Here is a 23,986-nt window from a genome sequence, read left to right as displayed (position 1 = left end):
CTCCAGAGTCTTCTACTATCGCACCAGAGCCAGACAAATGGCTCTCAGGTCCAACCGGTTGATTGACCATTTCCTCTGAGAGAATATCCAACACCCTAGAAGAGACAACAATTACAGTGGGCTCCCCAGCCCCGAAGGCTTGCATCCGTCATCACCACGATCCAGGAGACAATCTGCAGTGGAAGCTACCAATCCAAAGATAGGTCTGTAATGCATCCTTGTGCAGAGCCCAGAGAGAGAGTAAGGCATTCTGGAGCACCACACCACACCACCTTCACTGTGTAGAGAGGTGTGCTTAATCACCTGCACAACCAAAGAATCCATCCTCGGCTGACCCAGAAGTTGTTGGTACTCCTGTGTAAGAGGATACAAGTGAGACATAGACCTTGCTATTTTAAGAGCACCTTCAGGAGAATCAAATTGCTCTGAAATTAGAATGCTCATATCAGGGTGCCAGGGAAAGGTGAAAGACTGCGAGCGCATACCATAAAGCCAGAAGAAAGAAGTGGATGGAGCCAGTTGGAGTAACTAAATTCAACTCTATAAAAAGACTCTGAAATAAGAGCTGGTAAAGCTGCAACTTAAATAAATGCAGAACCATGGGATCATTCCCAGGTTCTAAAACCCCAGAGGGATACGTAGATCCAGCACACAGTCCCCGATCTCCCAAGCCCTGAAGAGCTGCGCCTGTAAATAAGGGGTCAGCAAACTAGTCATCAACTTCACGATTCCCCAGATCAGGATCAGGCAGCACCGAAAGAGCAGTTGACCGAGATGAGGGCGGGTCCACAGAAGCTACGCCACGAATAAATAAAAAGACACATCTGAGGCAGAGCAGGACTGCGCAGGGGAAGAATGCCTGCTTTGAAACTCATTTCACAAATGTTTCATAAATTCAGAAAAAGCCTCTGGCTCCTGGGACGTGGAGTCACCCTTTCATGCCAAGCTCTGAAAACAAAGAAGGCTGTCCCACCGGGCTAGCTGAGCGTTTGGTCGCCTACTTCAACATGGGATAGGCTAAGCTGGACACTGCCTCCTCTCCCAGCTGTACCACACAGCACATGGTGCAAGAACACTCTTGAGGTACTAAATTTGTGCACTCCTAGCAAGAATTCACATCAGTAGAGACCAAAGACTCCATCCCAACAAGTTTTGAGACAAAAATTGCAGTTTTGGAGAAGCAGGGAGCTTTTGAAAAAAATGCTTGCTAGAAATCCAAGATGGCCACCATTAAGAAATTTGCGCCAAAATACAATACTTTTTATATTTAACAAACTTTAAAATGGCAATTTTAGGATTCTTAAAGTGGGGAAACATAGGGGGACATGCAGAAATCCTCAAAATTTCAAACCTCTCCCAATTCACCTCACAGGCTGCTACAATTCTTTACTCATTGTGACCTGTGCAAAAAATGTGCTGCAGCCTGCCTCAGCTCTCTTATCAGTAGTAGAAATCACTGCCTCATGCTGGGAATGCTTCTGCAACGCTGATCTTCGCGGCTGCGGGTCAGACCTTATGCCTGACTGTACCTCCACTCCTATGGATCGACAGACACACCCAGGGACGGGCAGAGGTAAGAAGACACAGCCAGCAACTTGAGAGACACTGCTGAGTCTCCAATGGATGCCAAACAGCCTGCACGCGAACCTTTGTTTGGCAGAAGAAGATGGGGATGGCCCCAAGCTCCTATGAAGTAAATGCAGGCTGGCTGACAGGTACATCAGGGATTGGTCTGTCAGCTGCAGACCGAAGTCGGTGTAATCGTTAATGCAGGCAGAGCCTGAATAATTGCTTTGAGCATCAGAAACCCCAAAAAAGGGATGAAAAATACACTGAATAAATAATAAATTGTGGAGAGCAGGCACACGTGCAGAAGCGAAAAAACTGTAGAGGGAGCTAAGAAGCCCAGTAAAGTAGAGCAGAGGCACAGTGAAAAAATCTGGAGTGGGTTTCATCTGCCAATGGCACACAGCCATGGGGACACTACCCATCTGTCTAGATTTAGAATGTTTTACCTATTGCATACTGGAAAACAGCAAACAAACAACCCTGCTTGTACTGCTGGAAAAATAACATCAACTCTGAGCTGACAGGTGGGGGTTTTAAAGAGAGCATTTATTTTTGATTCCAGTTTAAAATTTGCTCGTCTTGATTTCTTTTGGAAGCAGAACAAAAGTCCTTGCAACCCTAATAAGCATCCGGTACTGAGAAAAAGATGTTGTGCTTGTCTGTGCAACTAAAAAGTGAAAGCACACACTGGTGCCTATTTTCTGTGTTTAAATATAAGCTTTTCAAGTTATAAAAAAAAAATTTGAAAAGCTTACATTTTAAAATGTACAAAAACAATTGGTGCCGAAATGTACTTCATGGTCGGGTTTGCCTGGTGCATGAGACACAAGAACTGGGGCTTACTGCAAAACGCTTCTGTGCATGCGCCAAGCACATTTCTCCCCTTGCTTTTACTTTTTACAGAATGCATTAATTTGAATATTCATTTTCTCTGATAAACTGGGAGAGACTTGTCTTTCTGTGCACTATTGGCTTATACCATGGGAGTTCTGAAAATTAGCCTGTAAGTCAGAACTTCAAAAGTCAGGAAACTGTATTCAGGATACAGGCCAAGTAATCTCTGTCACTACAACCAAATACTAAGTGTTTATTACAGCAAGTATCAAGCTGAAGTGATGTCTGCTCTGAGCTTTTTAATTGTTTCCCACAGTTGCATCTATGTTATTATGTTTTTATTTAAATGAAAGGTTGCAAATGCTATGTATGTACAGTATAAGAGTGTAGTCTTCTGGTTTTGGTTTTTCTATGTATACTACTTTCTGCAAACATCACTTTTCAAATAAATAGTCTCATATCCTATATTGTCTGTTGCAGTATGCGAGTGTAAAAAAGCGATTTTCTCCCACACAATATGCAAATAATGCCTGGAAATAACAGAATAGCTATTCAGACGGGCACTAAAGAGCTCATTGTAGAGCTAGGACTTTTGCCAGCAGTGGATTCACTTTAGTAGTATACTAGTAGAATGCACTCCTCTGATGCTTTCTTCAATTTGCTTGGACAAACACAGAAGTTAGAAACATTAATCCTATTATTTCATTCTTTTGGCAACATCTGAATAAGCTAACCACAATCTCTCGATCTGCTGGGCAGGGTACTTATGAATTCATCTCTGGCATAGGCATTGTTCAGATATCTCCAGAGACCAGAGAGCTCATCTGGGAACTCAAAATTCCTGTATGTCTTTGCTATCACCTGAAAAAAAGAGATGTTAGTACATATTAGATAGCATTTCTCTAGACTGCTGGTTTATTTTCAACATTTGTGAAGTATAGTGGGTCATATCCACTTTCAAATAGGATTAAGTAAAGCATGAGAAATACTTGTTTGGTTCATGGAAATGTTTCCACCCTCTGCATGCATGTACATGTGTTTGTGAACTTTTACCTGTATTGTCCCTAGATGGGATAGGGATGGGGCAAAATGAATGGAGTAGTACTCAAATATATTGTTGGTTTGGAAAAATAATAAAATTAGACAAATTGCAATAATATATCAAACCATTAGGTGTTACTGTCAACAGATTTCAGAGGATAGATTTTACAGTTTAACTACTGTTCCAGGGCAACCAGTATTGCCATCTTTTTTACCACTAGATAGCAGTACTCTTAGCAACAATTAAGAAAGCTATAAAAAGAGATTAGGTTCTTATCTTGCTAGAATCTTTTCTAATAGATAGATGTCTCATTCTGGATGGATGGGTAATCTCCCCATGCTCATGAGCTGTGAAGGAATCTATTCCAGCTTTTCAATTTCTCCTCCTTCTTCAGAGGGCTCTGCTTCTCTCTTCCATTTGTACCAAAGCAGGTGATGGCCCTCTTAGCAACAATTAAGAAAGCTATAAAAAGAGATTAGGTTCTTGTCTTGCTAGAAACTTTTCTAGTAGATAGGTGTGTCATTCTGGACGGTCGGGTAATCTCCCCATGCTCACAAGCTGTGCAGAAATCAATTCTAGCTTTTTAATTTCTCCTCCTTCTACAGAGGGCTCTGCTGCTCTCTTTAGTTTGAACCAAAGTAGGTGATAGCCCTATATAGAAACACATGCAAAGGACTACAACTTTGTTCAGCTCTGAAAATATAACAAACATGTTAAGCATTACCATTGAACAATCAAAACAGCGAAATATTCAAACCAAACAAACATTTATGGAGCTCAAATATTACCCCAATATGTTATAGCATATTTCCCATGCTTTAGCATAGGCAGAGACTGTCATAGGCTTTTTGGCTCTGAGAAGAGTAGAAATCACTACCTCTAAATATCCTTTGTGCTCTAATGCCGGGCACTCAAGAGCCATGCCATAAGAGCAAAGCAATCTGGATCTTCTATAATAACTGGTTCCTGAGAAAGGAGGTCTGGCTGTATTTGCAGTCCGAGACTTGCGCCCCTCTGAAGACACACTAGATCTGCATACCATGGTCTGTATGGCCAATCTGGAGCCACAAGAATGACTTTTCCCAGATGGCTTGCATTCCTGTGGAGTATCTGCCTTATCATGGGCCACAGTGGAAACATATACAAGAGCTCATTCATTGGCCACAGCTGGACCAGAACGTCTAGACCTGTACTTCCAGGCTCAGATCTTCAACTGAAGAGCGGTCCACCTTCTTGTTTCTTGCTGTTGCCATCAGATCAAACGTTGGGTGACCCCAGCGGTGAACAATGGATTGGAAGGATGTGACAGACAGTGTCCATTCTGCTGAGAAAAAAAAAAAGAGCCTGAAGATGAAACTGTTCACCGGAACAGTGAATGGGTCTCCAGACTTAGCTGCGCACTCTTGGTGCCTCCCTGGTCATTGACATATGCCACTGGTGTAGCATTGTCCAAGAAGACTTGGACCACTTATCCGTCAAGACTCTTCTCCAGCTTCTACAAAGCCAATCAAATAGCTTGAAGCTCCAATCTGTTGATCAACCCTCTGGGAGGCCGACAAATGTTCCTGTATCAGGCATCCATTGCAGTGAGCCCCCAGCCAAACAGGCTAGCATCTGTTGTCACAATTACCCTGAAGCTATATAATATTAAATATTGAACTAAGGTCAGTACTAGGCAGACTTGCACGGTCTATATCTGTATATGGCCGTTTGAGGGAGAATGGGCTGGAGAGGGCTTCAATGGCTGGGAGGGTTTAGATGGGATGGAGTAGGTTTTAGTGGAGATTTCGGCTGTTGGAACCCAAGCACAGTACCGGGTAGAGCTTTGTATTTTTGCCCAGAAATAGCTAAGAAGAAAAAATTTAAAAAATGTAAATTGAATCAGGTTGGGCAGGCTGGATGGACCATTCGGGTCTTTATCTGCCGTCATCTACTATGTATGTTACTATGTAAGCATACCCCTTAATAACACCTGTAGATGAAGCCACAAGCCCATTCTGGCCCGGGCTTCTGGAATCCATGGCAGAGACATCTGCAGAGAGTGACAACATTATATCAGAGCACTCTGGAGAGGATGCATGTGAGCCTTCACCCACTGGACCACGTCTATCGTGGCTGCCATGGAGCCTAGCACTTGGATTATTATCTGGGCACAAAGCTTCTGTCTACATGTCTCTGGAAGATAGACATGACCTTCTGCTATGTTAAAGAAGACTCCCTGGTACTTCAGGGATTGGGACGGAACCAGTTAGCTCTTTCGGAAATTCACTATCCAACCCAGGCTCTGCAGGACCCAGAACATGTGAGTCACTGCTTGTTCTCTTTCCGACAACGACAGAGCTCTGACCAGTCAATCATCCAAGTATGGATGTACTTGCAATCCTGTCCTGTGTAGATACGCAGCTATCACCACCATCAACTTGGTGAACATTCGCGGTGCTGTCACCAGCCCAAAGGGAAGAGCCGAGAACTGGAATTGGTCTACGGGACATGAAATCTCAGGAATTTTCTGTGTTCTGGAAAGATGGGAATGTGCACATAGGCTTCCATCGAATCCAGAGAGGCCAGAAATTCCCAGGCACCACCGCTGTTATGACTGTCCATACTGTCTCTGTGCTAAGCGTGGAACTTTCAGTGCTGCATTGACATGTGTAAAATCCAGAATGGATCTCCAATCTTCTTTCTTGGGCACTCTGAAGTATATGGAGTATCTGCTCGAGCCTGAATCATCAGGCGGCATGGTCTCTATGGCCTGAATATCTAACAACTTCTGAACTGTAGCCACGGCCTTGCTTGCTTTCTCTGGTCACTCTGCCAGGAAGTTCACAAACCAGTCCATTAAGGGCTAGGTGAAATTGAGCTTGTAACCATTCTGAATGATCTCCAGCACACAACAGTCCAACAAGATCTGCACCCAGACCTCTGCATATTCTGAGAACCATCCCCCTATCTTCAGGGGAATGGCTTCAGACTAGAGAATGACACAGTGGATGTTACCCACGGCTAGCCGTGAGTAGCCGCGGGTAACCCGCCAAAACGGTGGAGGGGGGAAAGGTGCTCACCGCAGGTACGGAGACAAAGCCATCCACCGTCCCGTGGAGCGGTGAATGGCCTTGTCCATGCAGTTAAGGGAGGGAACACGCGCGGTCACCGATCATGTGCAGCCCCCTTCCTACCTACCCGAATCTATCTATCTCCCTCCCTCCCCCTTATCTTCATGGCACGTTTTAAGGTTTCAGACTTGTTGAAAGCCGCCGGAGTGTATGTGCAGTCGTATGCATGTGTGGGCAGAAGCTTCTCCTCCGACGCAACTTCCGGTTGTGTCAGAGGAGAAGCTTCTGTCCACACATGCACGCGACTGCATGAACACTCTGGCAGCTTTCAACAAGCTACTCACCCTTAAAACATGTCACAAAGGTAAGGGGGAGGGAAGGAGATGCACAGACTGCGCGAGGGGTGCCAAAGGGCAATGAGTTGGCGAGATGAATGGGTGGATGCTGTGGGGACGGGGACGGGGCAGTGAAGGGGACGGCGGGGATGGGGTGGTGAAGGGGACGGGGCGGTGAAGGTGGTCCGGTGGCGGGGCAGTGAAGGAGACAGATTTTTTTCCCCATGTCATTCTCTACACCAAACCAAACCTCATTGTGGTTTCTTGTAGGCTGAAGCAGGATGAGAACTGGAGGCTTGGTTCTGCCTGGGTCCTGAGATTATCTATCTGAATCCCTGGTAGGATCTCTGAAAGGAGGCTCCTCCTGAGTATTGTTGAAAACACCTGGAGCCATGAAATTAGACCACCCTCAGCCTCTCGAGTTTCACAATCTGCTGTCAGATAGAGATTTTGGCTAATGATCTGCCACGCTGGCAATGAGAACGTCTGGTCCTTTTTTGAACAACATTAGTTCCTTGAAAGGAAATCTGCTGAGGGTAGCCTTGGAGGTGGAATCTCCCACCCACTGACTGATCCAGAGCATTCTGTATGCTGAGATAGAATAAGCCGAGACTTTGCTCATGACTCTGATGATGTTGTAGAAGCATCAGCCATGTAATCTACTCCTCCTAATAGAAACTGGGGCAAAGGCTCGCCCTCTGCTAGTGCAAGCCCCTGCAAAAATGTGTGTCACAAAGGAAGCCACTGCAGATTCCTAAGGCTAGCACTTCAAATTATCTTTTAAGGTTCACATCCACTCTGCATATCCTTTAATACTACACCTCCTTTACTTGGTAGGGACATGCATTTGGTTACCTGCACTACCTTGGGCTGAGCAAACATCTGCTGACACTCCTGTGTCATCGGATACAGCTGAGCCATTGTCTTGGCTACTTTAAGGGACCCTTCAGGAACATCTCAATGCTTCGTGACTAATACACTCATACCAGGATGCCAGGGAAATGAAGATGACTGGGCTTTCACTCTGCTCAGTATAAAGCACAGAGCAGAGAGGACCTGCTAGGAGTTTAAGTTTAACTCCCTCAAAGAGTCAGCAATAAGCTCTAACAGAGCTGACAGTCTGAATAGTTGATGGATCATGGGGTCATCCTCCTGATCGAGCGCGTACTCGCACCTGCCTGCAACCTTGCATCTTCCAGCAGGGAGAGCTCACTCTGAGACAGTAAAGGCATATAGATAGACCCCTCATCCTCTGAGTCTCTATCAGAAAGGCCCACTGGATCCTGGCCAGCTTTTGACACTGAGGCAGAGGTGCCCTGCATGCCTAAGCCCCCTCACATGCCTTCTGGTGCACTTCCAACTTCCCCTGGGGATCTTGACCATCCAGATAAGCTCTCCACATCAAACTGACAAATTCCAGAGAAAATGCCTTATTAGGCAGTGTGGAGTCTTCTTTAGATGACTCCAGCTTGTGTCTCTTAGGTTCCATGGCCTCCACGCTCCTGTGCATAGGATGACCACCATTCTGGGGCTCTGAAGGGATTTACTCCCAGCTGATAGACCCCCCTCCCCCGACTGTTCCTCAGCCATAAAAAGCAAAGGGGAGGCTAAGCCAGTTGCTCCTACCCCCCCTCACATGCTGCACAGCACATGACGCAAGGGCGCTTTTTGTGCGCTCATCCAGTGCAAATCTGGCATGAACTAAGGGTAAAACCATCCCTGCCACTTTTGAGGCAAAACAAGGTGATCTGAAGGTTCTGGAGGACTTTTTAAAAAATTGGGAAATTCATGATGGCCGCTGTGGCAGCGTTCTGGCACCAAAAAACAGCTCCAAAATGTCTTAATTAAAACTAAAAAACAGCGAAAAAGGGATTTTGGAGGCAGAGGACACTAAAGGATGAGGCCAAAACATGTAGAAACAGCTTTTAAAGATCCCCCTGATTTTCCTCATAAACTGTAACAGCCTTACTCACTGCAACCTGTGCTGATGATGTGCTGCTGAGCTTACCTCAGTTCATAAAGTAGCTGGATCTGGGAGAAGAAATCACTGCTTCAATTGGACTGTTCCTCCAACAATGTATCTTCGAGCTGCCAGTCAGACTGAAGTCTGACTGAGCCTCTAACCTGTGAAAAGGGGGAGGCAAAATGCAGCCGGCATCCTGAAGAGCCCCGCTGAGCCCCCTATTGATGCCCGACAGCCTACGTTCAAGCCCCTGCAATCCAGTAGGTGAGCAATGCTACGAAGGGCATGGACCCTGAGCTCCACAAAAGTTTCTGCAGGCTAGCTAACAGGTCCCACAGAGGGACTAGCCTGTTAGCTGCAGACCACAGTCTGCTTGTCCTCCACGTAAGCAGAGCTTGATTCTTGAAGTGGTGAACTCTGAGCATCAAAAACTGTCAAACATTGTTTAAAAAAAAAAAGACCAAAAATAAAGAAATATACAGAGTAGATCAGAAAGATTCCTTCTGGCACGCAAGCAAAAGGAAAAACTGAAGGCGACAGCAGAGCCCTTTGGAGAAGGAACTGAAAAACTGGAATGGATTTCTTCTACATAGCTCGCGAGCATGGAGAGATTACCTGTCTATCCAGAATGACATACCTATTGTACTAGAAAGTTCAGCTACTGAGTTTCACAGTAGAAGTTGCAAAATGAAATACATATATGAATCACTATGAAGCAATCCAACAGAAAAAAATGGTAAGGCAGCATGGAGGGGGTGGTAGTAGTGCATGGTGGGGAAAACAGACATAGAGAGAGCAATTCTATAACTTAGGTGTCTGGAGTATGTGTACTAGGAGTCTATTCTATAAAGAAATGTAGGCACCTAAGCTACTTTATAAAATACTAGTGTATAAAATACTAGTGTAACTAGGTACACTAGTATTTTACACACCCTTAATTTAAATGCAATCATACATGCAAGCAATAGAGCTGGTCTAAGTGGAAGTGCCTAAATTCTGTAAATTAGTTGGGGCTCCCACATATGCCTTGCACCTGTGTTTGCCCCCTTGCATTTCCATGATATGCAAGTTACATGCACTTGTACTGAACAGATCTGCACACTGAAAGCATTCTAGCATTTATGTATGTTAAGTACACACATTCGCATATAAAAGCTAGCACTTAAACATTAACACATGTTATCTATACAAAAATTTTAGCATCTACATTACAGAATTGCTCCAAGAATGTCACATCTCCAATCTCTTTGTGCGACTATCAGTATCTCTGTTGTATGTTTGTGTATATGTATTGTGTGTATATGTATTGTGTGTATATGTATTGTGTGTATATGTATTGTGTGTATATGTATTAGTGCTGTCCGATTCACGATTCAAATCGATTCACCGATTCACTTCGAGTGAATACATTTGAATCGATTCATATTTTTAAAAAATCGGCCTGGCTGATTCGGTAACTGACTCTCCTCTCCATGCCTTCAGATTGCAATAGGGCTTTTCTCCTTTCACTGTCACTGTTTTTTTATTACATTTTTTAAACGTACTTTCCCGCTGTAGTTAGGCCTCTGCCTAGACCAGGAACAGACTCTTGTTCAACGCCACCGGCCCACAGTAACCGAAACAGGTGATTTTTGTGCGCACCCTGCAGCCATTTGTTCCGGCGTTACCATGGCCTCTCGCTCCCGCCCCTGCTGTGGCCCGGATGTGGTGAAGATTATCACTCTCGCGCTCTGTCCTGCTAAGAGCCCAGATGCATCAGGATGAAACGCCACCGGAATTTCAGCAACAGTTCAGTGCTGCCTCCTTTACTAAACTGCCACACCGCGCTAGCGGTTTTTAGCATCAGGAGCCGCGCTGAATGCCCCACGCTGCTCCCAATGCTCATAGGAACTCTATGAGCATCGGGAGTAACGCAGAACATTCAGCGCGGCTCCTGGCACTAAAAACCACTAGGGCGGTGCTGTGGTTTAGTAAAGGAGGCAGCGCTGAACTGTTGCTGAAATTCCGGTGGCGTTTCATTCTGACGCATCCTAGGCTCTTAGCAGGACAGAGCGCGAGAGTTTAGTAAAAGGGGAAAGAATTTGCTTCTTTTTCTTCCTGTGCTAAACACAGGAGCAAGTCAAAACCCTCAGCTAATGAGCAGAGGTATTCCGGACAGACCTAAGTATCATGAAAATTCCAAATTCTCAGCAAGAATGGGAGAAGGGTGTTCAAATCCTAGCCAGTCCAGATATAATCCTGCAACCTTCTCTCTGGGTGACTGCTGAAAAAGTTAAGGAAGTACTATATTCTCGATCCAGAAAGTACATTCATTGCTCCAGTCCAGAGCCTGCAGAATATGGCTACATCAACATTTTGGAAAGGGCAGAGAACACATGTTGGTAAGTCTTAGATGATATGGATATGTTTGAGTTACAAGAACTCAATGATGAGCTTGTAAAAATGGGATGTTGGGCAGTGGGTGAAAATATGATGAAGACCAATGAAGTGTTGGAGCGGCAGTGCTATGAGACTATGAACCATGCTATAGAGACTGAGAAAGGGCTAGGTATAGAGTATGATCAAGATGTGATCTGTGGTGTAAGGAAGGAACCAACATGATTTGAATAATGACCAAACAACAAAAGGAAGAAAAAAATAATTTTGTTTTCTGTTTTGTGATTACAATATGTCAGATTTGAAAAGTGTATCCTGCCAGAGCTGGTGTTAAACCGTGAACGTGAGCTAGGATTTAACAGAGAGAGGAAAAGTCTTTTTTGTTTGTTTATTTTGTTTACACCACAGTGCCAGTGTGGTTAGGAGAAGGCAAAAGGGGTGAAGAGGCTATAAAATAAACCCACCAGGATGTTTGAAAAAAACATCCAATTGGGCAGGAAAATCGAATCGAAAAATCGATTCAACAGACTGAATCGAATCGAAATTTTTTCCCCTGAATCGGGCAGCACTAATATGTATGTCTCTGTATGAGTGAATTTCTATGTATATATCTTTATGTATGCCTCTTGAGTTCATGTATGTGAATGGATCTGAGCATGTGTACAGAGAAGGGTGATGAAAATTAAAAAAGCAGTGTTCTCCCTAGCTCCTTTTAGCTGGGCGCTCTAGCTAATTTAGGTGAGTGCCTGGCTGTCATCTCGTTGCAAATTCTGCTGCTGCCACTGTTCAAACATTTTTTAAAAACCCTCTCACTGGTTTGGGGATTCCCCGGGCTGACTCGGCACAACCTAAAGAACCGCTGGAAGTTCTGTGTTCGACTCCGTCCTCAGCCTGACTTTTTTTTTTTTTGCTTGTGTATTGAATTCAAAAATTAAGAGAAAAAGAAAATTAAGAAAAAAAGAAAAAAAACAACCCAAAAACCAGGCGATTTTCAAACCTGCAATTTTTATTTTGTGGGTGGAGCAGCAGTACTGTATGCGATGGGCGGCTTCCATTCCCGATCAGGAAGACAGGCCTAGGGAGGTAGAAAATTGCTTTGGGGAAACTTGTTTCAAGGCAAAAGAATATGAAAATGTCACTTATCAACTCAAGGTTACTTCTGTAAAGGAAATTAAATGTTTCCAGTGTGGTGCCAAGGTGCAAATTTGATTTGGAAGTAGGTGTTCCTCGATTGCCTCTCCTCGGTACTTTTACTTTGGCATGCGCCTCCCCCTTCGGTCTATGATATATTTCTTCTTCCCGCATTCCTGCTGCCGCTGTCATTTTTTATTCTCTAGATCCTGGACTAGCAGCAGCACCTCTCCCTCCCCTCCCCACTAGCAGGCTCTCTCCTTATTGTAATTTGCCTGACGGCAGCAGTAGTGTTATGGAATCGATTCTCTTCTGCAGCCTCGGATATTTTGCTAGGCTAGCCCACCTCCAATGATGCAACTTCCTTTTTTCCTTGGAGGCAGGATGGCCTAGCAGAGGCCCCAAGGCTGCTGGAGGAAATTGACTCGCTAAAGCTATGGCAGTAGTCAGGCAAGCTACAATAGAGAGCCCGTTAATCGGGAGAGGGGAGTGGTGCCGATGGACCTGGGAGATAAGAGGGAGGGGTTCTGCTGCTAGTCAAGAGAGAGGGGGAGGTATGCAGATAGGAGGCGAGGAAAAGAGGTGCTGCTGGTAGTCAGAAGAGGAGAGAGAGTGGTGCTGCTGCTAGACCTGGGAGGTGAGTGGGTAAGGTACTGCTTCTAGTCAGAGAGGAGGGAAAGGGAAGGGAGAGGAGTCCTGCTAGTCGGAGAGGAGAGGTGCTGCTGGACCTGGGAATGGAAAGGAGAGGTGCTGTAGCTAGTCGTGGGGGAAAACGGAAGTAGAGAAGAGGAGAGGTGCTGTTGGAACTGCGTGATGGAGGGAGGTGAGAGGGAGGGGTGCTGCTGGATTGGGAACAGAGGAGAGTGCCACCGGACTTAAAATGGAAGAGGGAAAGCTGCAGCTGGACTGAGGGGAGAGGAGGAGGAGAGTGAGAGTGGATGGGGGAAGGGGGAAGAGAAATGCTGTTGTTGCATCCAATTGGGGGGAGAGAGGAAGGAGGGAGAAGGAAGACCAAGTAGGGAGAGGAAAGGAAAGAGAGATGCCAAGACCATTGGAGGGAGGGAGGGAAAAGAAAGAAGATACCAGACCATGGATGGGGAGGGGGGAGATGTCAGGGCATGGGGGGGGAGGAGACAGATGCCAGACTAGGGGAAAGGAAGGAAGGAGGGAGGGAGAGAAAGGAAGGAGAGGAGATGCCAGATAATGGAGGGGGAGAGGAGAGAGATGCCAGGGAAAGGGGGAGGGAAGGGAAACTAAGGAGACAAATGCCAGACCAGAGCGAAAGGAAGGAGAGGAGGTGCAGGAACAAGGAGGGAGAGAGATGCCAGGGCATGGGAGGAGGGAAGGGAAGGAGATAGAGATGCCAGACCATGGGGTGGAGTGGGAAGAAAGGAAGGAAAAGATAAGAGAGAGATGCCAGAGCATAGGGTAGGGGGTGGAGACAGAAAAATGGAGAGGGGGTGAAGCTGAAATGAATCATGTATAAAGGAAAAAAAAAGGGCACAGGATATACAGTTTATTGAAGGGACATAAAAAGAGGGAAGATGCCGTATGGAAGAGACAAAGAGGGTGGACACTGGATGGAAGTGGCAGAGAGAGGGTGGACAGTAGATAGAAGGGGCAGGAGAGTGTGTACAGTAGATGGCAGGGGTAGAGAGAGAGCAGAGGCTGGGTGGAAGGGGCAAAGATAGAGGGCAGATGTTGCATAGAAGGGAGAGAGGACAAAAGCTGTATAGAAAGAAGAGAGCAAAGTTTTCTTTCATATAGGGGGGAGGGGGGAGGATGGGGAAAAATTTGATTTAATAATGAGTTTATAATAAATATATGGAATGTTTAATGGTAACAAAATGGTGGATAGGAGGAGGGAAATTAATTTATTTATATTATGATATTATTGAAAGAATTTCAAGTGTTGTATGAATGTCTTTCATGTTCTTTTGTACACTTGTAAGTTTTAAAATGAATAAAGAATATCAAAACAAAAAAAAAGAAGAGAGAGAAGATTAAAGCAGAAACAACAAAAGGTAGAAAGAAATCTTTTTTGTTGCTTTTTGTAGAATCAAGTAGTATTGTAACTGTATTAATAAAAGTTTATAAGTAGAAAATGGAAATAAGGCAATTTCTTTTGGACTAAACCCCTTTCCTCAGGTCTGGACAGAATACCATAACAGCAGTATACTATACTGTCTTGAAGAAAGAATAGAAAGCTAATTGAAAAATGGATTAGTCCAATAAAATGGTATTTTCTTATTTCTCATTATTTGTTAATTTGTAAAGTGGTGATTGTTATGTAGAAGTTTTTTTTCAAATTTACATCTACTGTCTTTATATTTTGCACAGTATTAGGGGACATGTGTCACTGTTTCTGTGGTGTTGCATTAGTTTAACTTTTGTCTACATATTTCTATTTTTAGTTTGTGATTATTCCATTTGGGCTTCCAGCTTGAAGAAGAGACAACTTAGGGGTGATATGATAGGTCTATAAAATACTGAGTGGAGTGGAAAGAGTATGTGAATCATTTGTTCACTCTTTCCAAAAATACTAGGACTAGGGGCATGCGATGAAGCTACTAACTAGCAGATTTAAAACAAACTGTAGAAAATATTTCCTCACACAACATGTAATTAAACTCTGAAATTCATTGCCGGAGAAAGTGGTGAAATCAGTTAGCTTAGCGGGGTTAAAAAAGATTTGCATACTTTCGTAAAAGAGAAGTCCATAGGCCATTATTGAGATGGCTTGGGGAAATCCACTGCTTATTCCTAGGATAAGTAGCATAAAATCTGTTTTACTACTTGGGATCTAGCTAGGTATTTGGAACATGGGTTGGCCAAATACCTAGTATGGCATGTGTGTGCCTGCAAGGGATCCAGTGAATCGCCAGCCCTGCCATGACATTATTTTGGCAGCCTCTGTAACCTGAAATGCCAGTCGGGAGCACCAGAATGCTGAATTCCTCTTTCAGGAGGTGGCCCCCATTATTGCAGATGCTCAAGAAAGCATGGGACAGGCAAGTGGGATCTTTTAGGAAGAAGAGGAGATAGTGGATGCTGCGGATGGACAGACTGGATGGGCCATTTGGCCTTTATTTGCCATCATATTTCTAATAGGGCACAGCTGAGCAGAGGGGTGGGGTATATGTGGGCATAGGAAACTGCCAGTTCCCTTTAACAAAGCACCTTCACAGAACCACATTAAAAGGCTGGGCCCTGGAATGCTTTGTAGAGAGACCATAATGTTATCAGGGCAGTTTTTCAACCACAGAAGGGAAACAAGCAAGGTACGCCAAGGGAAAGAAGGAATCACTCTTCAGTATATGCAACTTCCATATATGTGAAATATATAAGAAGACTCCCAAGATAGTAAGAAGGGTTATTATCTGAATAGTGGAATATTTTCCCATTAGGTAAAATATTCACCAGTGAAGTTTTCTTCTTCTCTGGAAGTCCACTCACAGCACCTCTGTTGGCTATCAGCTATGAACTGATGAGCTAACCACGTTTTTCCCAACAGAACAGGTGAACCATTAGGGAATTCTCCTCTTCGACCAGGGAAAGCTTTCCCAGTTACAAAGATTCCCAGCTAATGCGGGACACTCTGTTACTTCTGCTAGATACCATGCTCTCTGACCCACCCCTCCACTACAGCACAGCAAGCATTTGGCCTCCAGTGTTGGGTCTCTGAAGTTGCAAAGTACAAGGCTCCTACGGAGAACATGGCTGCCTATCCCCTGCACGAGCCTGATCATAGTAACATAGTAACAGAATAACATAGTAGATGACGGCAGATAAAGACCCAAATGGTCCATCCAGTCTGCCCAAGCTGATTCAATTTAAATTTTTTTATTTTTTCTTCTTAGCTATTTCTGGGCAAGAATCCAAAGCTTTACCCGGTACTGTGTTTGGGTTCCAACTGCCGAAATCTCTGTTAAGACTTACTCCAGCCCATCTACACCCTCCCAGCCATTGACGCCCTCTCCAGCCCATTCTCCCCCAAACGGTCATATACAGACACAGACCGTGCAAGTCTGCCCAGTACTGGCCTAGTTCAATATTTAATATTATTTTCCGATTCTAAATCCTCTGTGTTCATCCCACGCTTCTTTGAACTCAGTCACAGTTTTACTCTCCACCACCTCTCTCGGAAGCGCATTCCAGGCATCCACTACCCTCTCCGTAAAGTAGAATTTCCTAACATTGCCCCTGAATCTACCACCCCTCAACCTCAAATTATGTCCTCTGGTTTTACCATTTTCCTTTCTCTGGAAAAGATTTTGTTCTACGTTAATACCCTTCAAGTATTTGAATGTCTGAATCATATCTCCCCTATCTCTCCTTTCCTCTAGGGTATACATATTCAGGGCTTCCAGTCTCTCCTCATACGTCTTCTGGCGCAAGCCTCCTATCATTTTCGTCGCCCTCCTCTGGACCGCCTCAAGTCTTCTTACATCCTTCGCCAGATACGGTCTCCAAAACTGAACACAATACACCAAGTGGGGCCTTACCAATGACCTGTACAGGGGCATCAACACCTTCTTCCTTCTACTGACTACGCCTCTCTTTATACAGCCCAGCATCCTTCTGGCAGTAGCCACTGCCTTGTCACACTGTTTTTTTGCCTTTAGATCTTCGGACACTATCATCGCTTCTCAGGATCATCCTGAAGCTCTTCACTAAGACCTGCATCTAGTCAGCAGAGGCTCTTCTGACCCCTGAACATTACTAGGTCAGGTAATGGATCATCCATCACTCCCCTCCTAGGTATTCCACCAGCCTAAGTCTACCCAGAAATATAGGAGAATAGTGCCAAATGGACACGATTCCTGCCAGTCAGGACCCCCAGGGATTGTGTGGCCGGGTCAGGAGGAAGTCAAACCACCGTGGCTCCTTATGACCCTGGGCAAGTCACTTAATCCTCCATTGCCCCAGGTACAAAATAAGTACCTGTATATATTAAACTGCTTTGAATATATACAGATAGGCACGTGGGATCTCTGAGAGAGAGAAAGAGATAATGTTTACTGTGGATGGGCAGACTAGATGGGCCATTTGGCCTTTATCTGCCGTCATGTTTCTATGAATGTGTAACCACAAAAAGGCGGTATACAAGTCACATTCCCTTTCCCTCTCCACAGACCTCTGGAGATGAAATTGAGAGCTGTTCATTGCATTCCTGTCAAAAGAAGCAGGAGGTAGAACTGAGCCATTGGCTCCCACATACTCCACAATGCTGGCTGCTGGGCATCAGGTGCCTGCAGACTAGCACTGCAACTCTGGCCTGTGAATTAATGGGGGAGCTCCACGGTATGTGGGTGTTTAGTTTCACTTTTCACTTTTTCTTTTTAGAATTTTTTTTTTCTTTGATAAGCAGGGAAATAAAATTTAACTCAATCAGCCAAATCCAAATCTCTTTTTCTTCTCTGTTTTAATTAGCAGCAGGGGAGCTTGGAGATGGGGATGCAGATGGGGACCCACAGACCCCAATGGCAGAGACCTTGTGGGGACCACCACTAGATACCTCACCAAGCTAAACCTCATGAGCTATAGCAATAGGAACCAACTTTTCAAAATTATTAAGAAGGCTTACTTAACTAACAACAATTACCCTTTACAGAATATTAGCATAACAGTATAAATTAGGCACAACAATTTAGATCAGCAATAGAGCTGGTGTAAATGCTTGCATTTGGATTGTTCTAAAACACATATAAATTATAGTATTCTGCATGCCTCACCCACACTTTATGCCTACTCTCAAACTATGCACTATCAAATTTAAGCACTGTGAGGTAGTCTATAGCAGTGTTTCTCAAGTCAGTCCTGGAGCACCATCTTACAAGTCAGGTTTTCAGGATATCCATTGTATGCAAATCTTTTACATGCATATTCATTATGGATATCCTGAAAACCTGACTGGCAAGGAGGTATTCCAGGACCGACTTGAGAAATACTGGTCTATAGGATGCTTCCCCTTAAAGAAACTTCCTCACAGTGTCAGAGCCACCTTAGGATTCACAGTCCTGTCCAAGGGAGAAGTGAAATGGGAGGGGTGGATCCAGGAGGGCAAAATCTATGAAGCATAAAAGCTAGGGGCACAGCCAAATTAAGCAGACTCAGAGGAAAGCAGCAAAAGCCCGCTGCACAGTGGCATAGCTATAAAGCACAGTTACTTACCGTAACAGTTGTTATCCAGGGACAGCAGGCAGATATTCCCACATATGGGTGACGTCACCGACGGAGCCCCGCAGCGGACAGCCTCGAAAGCAAACTTGCTTGAAGATCTCGAACTTTCGAGTGCTGCACCGCGCCTGCGCGCGTGCCTTCCCGCCCGAACTAGGGGGCGCATCTCCTGAGAGGATCCTCAGTTCAGATACCTAGCCAAGAAGCCAACCAGGGGAGGTGGGAGGGTTGTGGGAATATCTGCCTGCTGTCCCTGGATAACAACTGTTACGGTAAGTAACTGTGCTTTATCCCAGGACAAGCAGGCAGCATATTCCCACATATGGGTGACCTCCAAGCTAAGTAAAAAGGGATGGAGGGAAGTTGGCAATTTACGAAAAAAGATTTTGCAAAACAGATTGGCCAAAATGGCCATCCCTCCTGGATAAAGTATCCAGACAATAATGAGAGGTGAAAGTATGAACCGAGGACCAAGTGGCAGCCTTACAGATTTCCTCAATAGGAGTTGATCGGAGGAAAGCTACAGATGCCGCCATAGCTCTAACTTTATGGCCCGTCACTCGACCTTGTAGAGGAAGACCAGCCTGAGCATAACAAAAAGAAATGCAAGCAGCCATCCAGTTGGAGATGGTACGCTTCGATATAGGACGACCCAACTTGTTTGGATCAAAGGATATGAAAAGTTGAGGAGACGTTCTGTGAATCTGAGTGCGTTGCAGATAGAAAGCCAAAGCACGTTTACAGTCCAAGGTATGAAGAGCCGCCTCTCCTGGGTGAGAGTGAGGCTTTGGAAAAAATACAGGTAGAACAATAGACTGATTGATGTGAAATTCTGAAACGACTTTAGGCAAGAATTTAGGATGAGTACGGAGAACAACCTTGTCATGGTGAAAAACTGTGAAAGGTGGATCAGCCACTAACGCTTGTAACTCACTGACACGACGAGCAGAAGTGAGAGCAATCAGGAACACAGCTTTCCAAGTGAGATACTTGAGATGAGCTTTGTCAAGTGGTTCAAAAGGAGATTTCATAAGTTGAGCTAAAACAACATTGAGATCCCAAACCACAGAAGGTGGTTTAAGAGGAGGATGTAGATTGAGAAGTCCTTTCATAAAACGAGAAATCATAGGATGTGCAGAAAGGGATTTGCCCTCCAAAGGCTGATGAAAAGCAGCTATAGCACTAAGATGGACTCGGATAGATGTAGTCTGAAGTCCAGATTGTGATAAATGAAGTAAATAGTCCAGAACTGATGTTAATGAAGCAGATCTGGGTGGTAAATTATGTGTAGAACACCAAGCAGAAAATCTTGTCCACTTTTGACCATAACATTGCCTAGTGGATGGTTTTCTGGAAGCAAGTAAAACATCTTGTACAGACGGAGAGAATTGAGAAAAGTCTGTTACAGAGAAAGGTACCAAGCTGTCAAATGTAGAGACTGTAGATTGGGATGAAGCAAAGACCCTTGATTCTGCGTGAGTAGAGAAGGAAATATTGGAAGAAGTAGAGGCTCCCTGGTGCTGAGTTGAAGTAGAAGGGAGAACCAAGGTTGCCTGGGCCACCGAGGAGCTATCAGAATCATGGTGGCCCGGTCTGATTTCAACTTGACTAGAGTCTTGAGAATCAGAGGAAACGGAGGAAAAGCATAAAGGAACTGATTCCTCCAGTCCAGTAGAAACGCATCCGCTTCTAGACGTTGAGGAGTATAGATGCGGGAGCAAAATTGAGGCAGTTTGAAGTTGAGAGGTGACGCAAACAGATCTATCTGTGGAGTCCCCCAACGAGTAAAAATTTGGCGAAGAGTAGGAGAATTGAGTGTCCATTCGTGAGGTTGTAGAAGACGACTCAATTTGTCCGCCAAACAGTTGTGTTGACCCTGAATGTAAACTGCTCTGAGGAAGATGTTGTGGAGAATCGCCCATTGCCACAATTTCAGAGCCTCTTGACAGAGGGAGTGAGATCCCGTCCCTCCCTGTTTGTTGACATAATACATGGCTACTTGGTTGTCGGTACGTACTAAAATCACCATGTCGTGAAGAAGATGCTGAAAAGCTTTGAGAGCATAGAATATCGCTCTGAGTTCCAACAGATTTATAGGACACCTCCGGTCTGCTTGAGTCCAGAGCCCTTGAGTGCAAAGACCGTCCACATGGGCTCCCCAGGCATACATTGACGAGTCGGTTGTGAGGACTTTCTGATGAGGAAGAGGGTAAAACATTAAACCTCTTGAAAGATTCAAAGAGAGCATCCACCAACGGAGAGACTTCTTTAATGAAGGAGTGATGGAAATTAGTCGAGTTGGTGGATCCACTGATTGTTGCCATTGAGATGCCAGTGTCCATTGAGGAATGCGAAGATGAAGCCTGGCAAAAGGAACTACATGAACTGTAGAGGCCATGTGACCGAGCAGAACCATCATTTTCCGTGCTGGAACAGTGGAAAGTTGGAAGAATTGTTGAGAAATTTGAAGGAGTGCATCCTGACGTGGTTGTGGAAGGTATGCTCTCAGTTTGATAGTGTCCAGAGTTGCTCCTATGAACTGGAGAGACTGAGAAGGAATCAGTTGCGATTTGGGAAAATTGATGTGAAATCCCAGACTTTGAAGAAAGAGAATAGTCTGTTGGGTCGCTACAATAACCCCTGAAAGAGAGGGAGCCTTGATGAGCCAATCGTCTAGGTATGGAAATACTTGAAGACCCTGGTTGCGAAGAGCTGCAGCAACAACCACAAGGCATTTTCTGAAAACTCTGGGAGAAGAAGCCAGTCCGAAGGGGAGAACTTTGTACTGAAGATGAAGATTTCCTACTTGGAATCTGAGGTACTTGCGAAAAGCTGGATGAATGGGGATATGAGTATAGGCCTCTTTGAGATCGAGGGAGCACATCCAATCCCCATGATCCATCAAGGAATATAGAGTTGGCAGAGTGAGCATTCGAAATTTCTCTTTGACTAGAAATTTGTTGAGAGCTCTGAGATCCAAGATCGGTCGCAAATCCCCCGTCTTTTTGGGAACTAGAAAATAACGGGAGTAGAATCCCGAGTTCCTTTGGGAGAGAGGAACTTCCTCCACAGCTCGCAGGAGAAGAAGAGCCCGAGCTTCTTGAAGAAGAAGAGGAAGATGCGACTGATTTGAAAGACACTCTCTTGGATGGCGATCTGGAGGCACCTGAAGGAGTCGAAGAGAGTATCCCTCTCTGATAATGGTAAGTACCCAGAGATCTGATGTTATGAGCTCCCATTGATGATAAAAATTGGATAGGCGACCCCCTATGGGGAGGGGAGAATTTGGAAACAGAGAAATTTGAATGCTCAAGTTGAGATTGTCAAAAAGACTGAGCAGGCTTAGTGTTAGCAGGGGTCTGTGACTTTTGTTGTCGTTGTTGTGGAGGAGGCCGACGAGCAGGAGGTCTAGAAAAAACAGGAGTTGTTTTCTGTGGATAGCGACGTGGAGTTTGTTTGAAACCTCTAGTTGGTGTAGGTTTAGGTTTTGGACGGATGAGGGAAGCAAAAGAGCGCTCATGTTCTGAAAGACGCTTTGTAGCTGCTTCAATAGAGTCATCGAATAATTCATTTCCTTGACAAGGAAGATTAGCCAATCTATCCTGAAGGTTAGGATCCATGTCCACTATCCTTAACCATGCTAATCTACGCATGGCTACTGCAAATGCCGAGACTCTAGACGAGAGTTCAAAGGCATCATAGGAAGCTTGTAGCATGAATAGTCTCAATTGAGAAAGAGTCTTAAGGATATTCTTAAATTCTGATAGACGATTGGTGGAGACATCCGGGTAAAAGGAAGACAAAATCTTTAAAAAATGATTGAAATAGGACGTAAAAATGTAATTATAATTCAGAACTCTATTTGCCATCATAGAATTCTGGTATAAACGTCGACCAAATTTATCCATGGTACGGCCTTCCCTACCTGGAGGAACTGAAGCATAAATTTTGGAGGGATGTGCTTTCTTCAATGATGACTCTACCACCAGAGATTGATGAGAAAGTTGAGACTTTTCATATCCTTTAGATGGAACCGTTCTGTAACGAGATTCCAATTTAGATGGGATGGCAGTGATAGAATAAGGAGTCTCCATATTGCGAGTGAAGGTCTGCTGGAGAACAGGAGTCATAGGCAATCTGAGTGACTCTTTAGGAGGATGGGGAAGCTCCATATCCGCCAAGTACTCAAGAGTATATTTAGAGTCTGAATGAAGGTCTAGTTTGAGAGCTTGACCCATATCAAAAATAAATTTGGCAAAAGAAACTGATTTTGGATCAGATGATTCTTCAGGAGAGCCACTGCGAGATTTATGTTGTACTGAGTAGGATGGAGAATTTTCTCTAGAGTATGTGGAAATGTCCGATTCCATACGCACAGTAGGAGAAGAAGCTGTACTGTGAAGTGGAGTAAGAGAATGTTTCCTCTTCAGACTCCTGGATGGAGAAGTACCCGGTGTACGTGGTATAGAATGAGTCGAGGTGTGTGGAGAACTGTCTCGACGAACTGGCTTCGATGGGGTTCTGGATCGAGAAGGGCTTCGAGTGGAGGCTCGATGGTGAGAACCCTGCTTCGCCTTCGAAGAACGAGACAAAGAAGCCTCGGTATCCAACGTCGAAGACTCCCTCCGAAGCTTGGAGGCCCCATGTCTGGAATGCTTCGACCGATGCTTCGGAGGAGGTGAGCCCGGGGACGACTCCGATGAAGAAATGTTTTTCGGTGTCTGGGATCGGCTTCGGGAGACTGGAAGCTCCGGTTGAGTGACAGGCTGGTCAGCCCGAGGCAAGGTCGAGGATGGGACCAGTTGAGCCACCAAAGAATTAATCTGAGTGGTGAGGATAGATTTTAACATGTCCTCCAGCATCGGCACCGAGACAGAAGGTTCTGACCTCGTATGTGCAGCAGTACGCTCCGAAGAGGGCGACCTCGAAGGTGAGTATTCCCTTATCTTGGAGGTACGCTTTGAAAGTGGTCGTGCCGAGGACTCTGGTGGCTTCTTGGATACGGCACCTGAAAGGGAACTCGGAGACTTACCCCCCGTAGAAGGCTTCGTGGAAGACGTCGTCTTCGAGGCAACCGAAGTAGAAGAGGTCGAGGCCTTCGAGACCGAAACTCCAGCCGGAGTCTGGGTCGAGGCCTTCGAGACCACAGGTGTCGAGGTCGTCGGAGTCGAGGCCTTCGAGACCGGTGCAGCCGCCACGGTCGAGGCCGGCTCCGAAGATTGCTCCATACCGAAAAGTTGAAAAAATTGAGCACAACGCCGCCGAAAAGCTCGTGGAGTGAGGGTAAAGCAGCGATGACAATCTTCTGGGGAATGAGAGGAACCCAGGCACTGTAAACAACGGCAGTGGGGATCGGTGACCGAAATCACCCGATTACACTGTCGACAACGTTTAAACCCGGTAAGAGGCCGGGACATGGAAAAAATAAAGTCCGTGTCGAACGAAGGAGCCTAAGCCTAGGCCCAAAGCTCGACGGCCGAATTGAAAGGGAAAAAAGAATATA

The 23,986-nt window shown here is 45.1% G+C and overlaps 1 protein-coding gene across 1 annotated transcript in view; it reads right to left on the bottom strand.

Moving 5' to 3' along the window:
- Window positions 1-2,486: 2,486 nt before the first annotated feature.
- CLIC6 (chloride intracellular channel 6) overlaps window positions 2,487-23,986 on the bottom strand; it is a 47,682-nt gene continuing 26,182 nt past the window's right edge. The window contains 3 exon segments of the mRNA XM_033949568.1: window positions 2,487-3,133; window positions 3,135-3,161; window positions 3,163-3,264. Coding sequence (XP_033805459.1) covers window positions 3,101-3,133; window positions 3,135-3,161; window positions 3,163-3,264 — 162 coding nt within the window. The 3' untranslated portion in view covers window positions 2,487-3,100.

This window comes from Geotrypetes seraphini, chromosome 6 (genome assembly GCF_902459505.1).
Source record: "Geotrypetes seraphini chromosome 6, aGeoSer1.1, whole genome shotgun sequence".
NCBI classification, from domain to species: Eukaryota; Metazoa; Chordata; class Amphibia; order Gymnophiona; family Dermophiidae; genus Geotrypetes; species Geotrypetes seraphini.
This window is presented reverse-complemented; position numbering and strand designations above follow the sequence as displayed.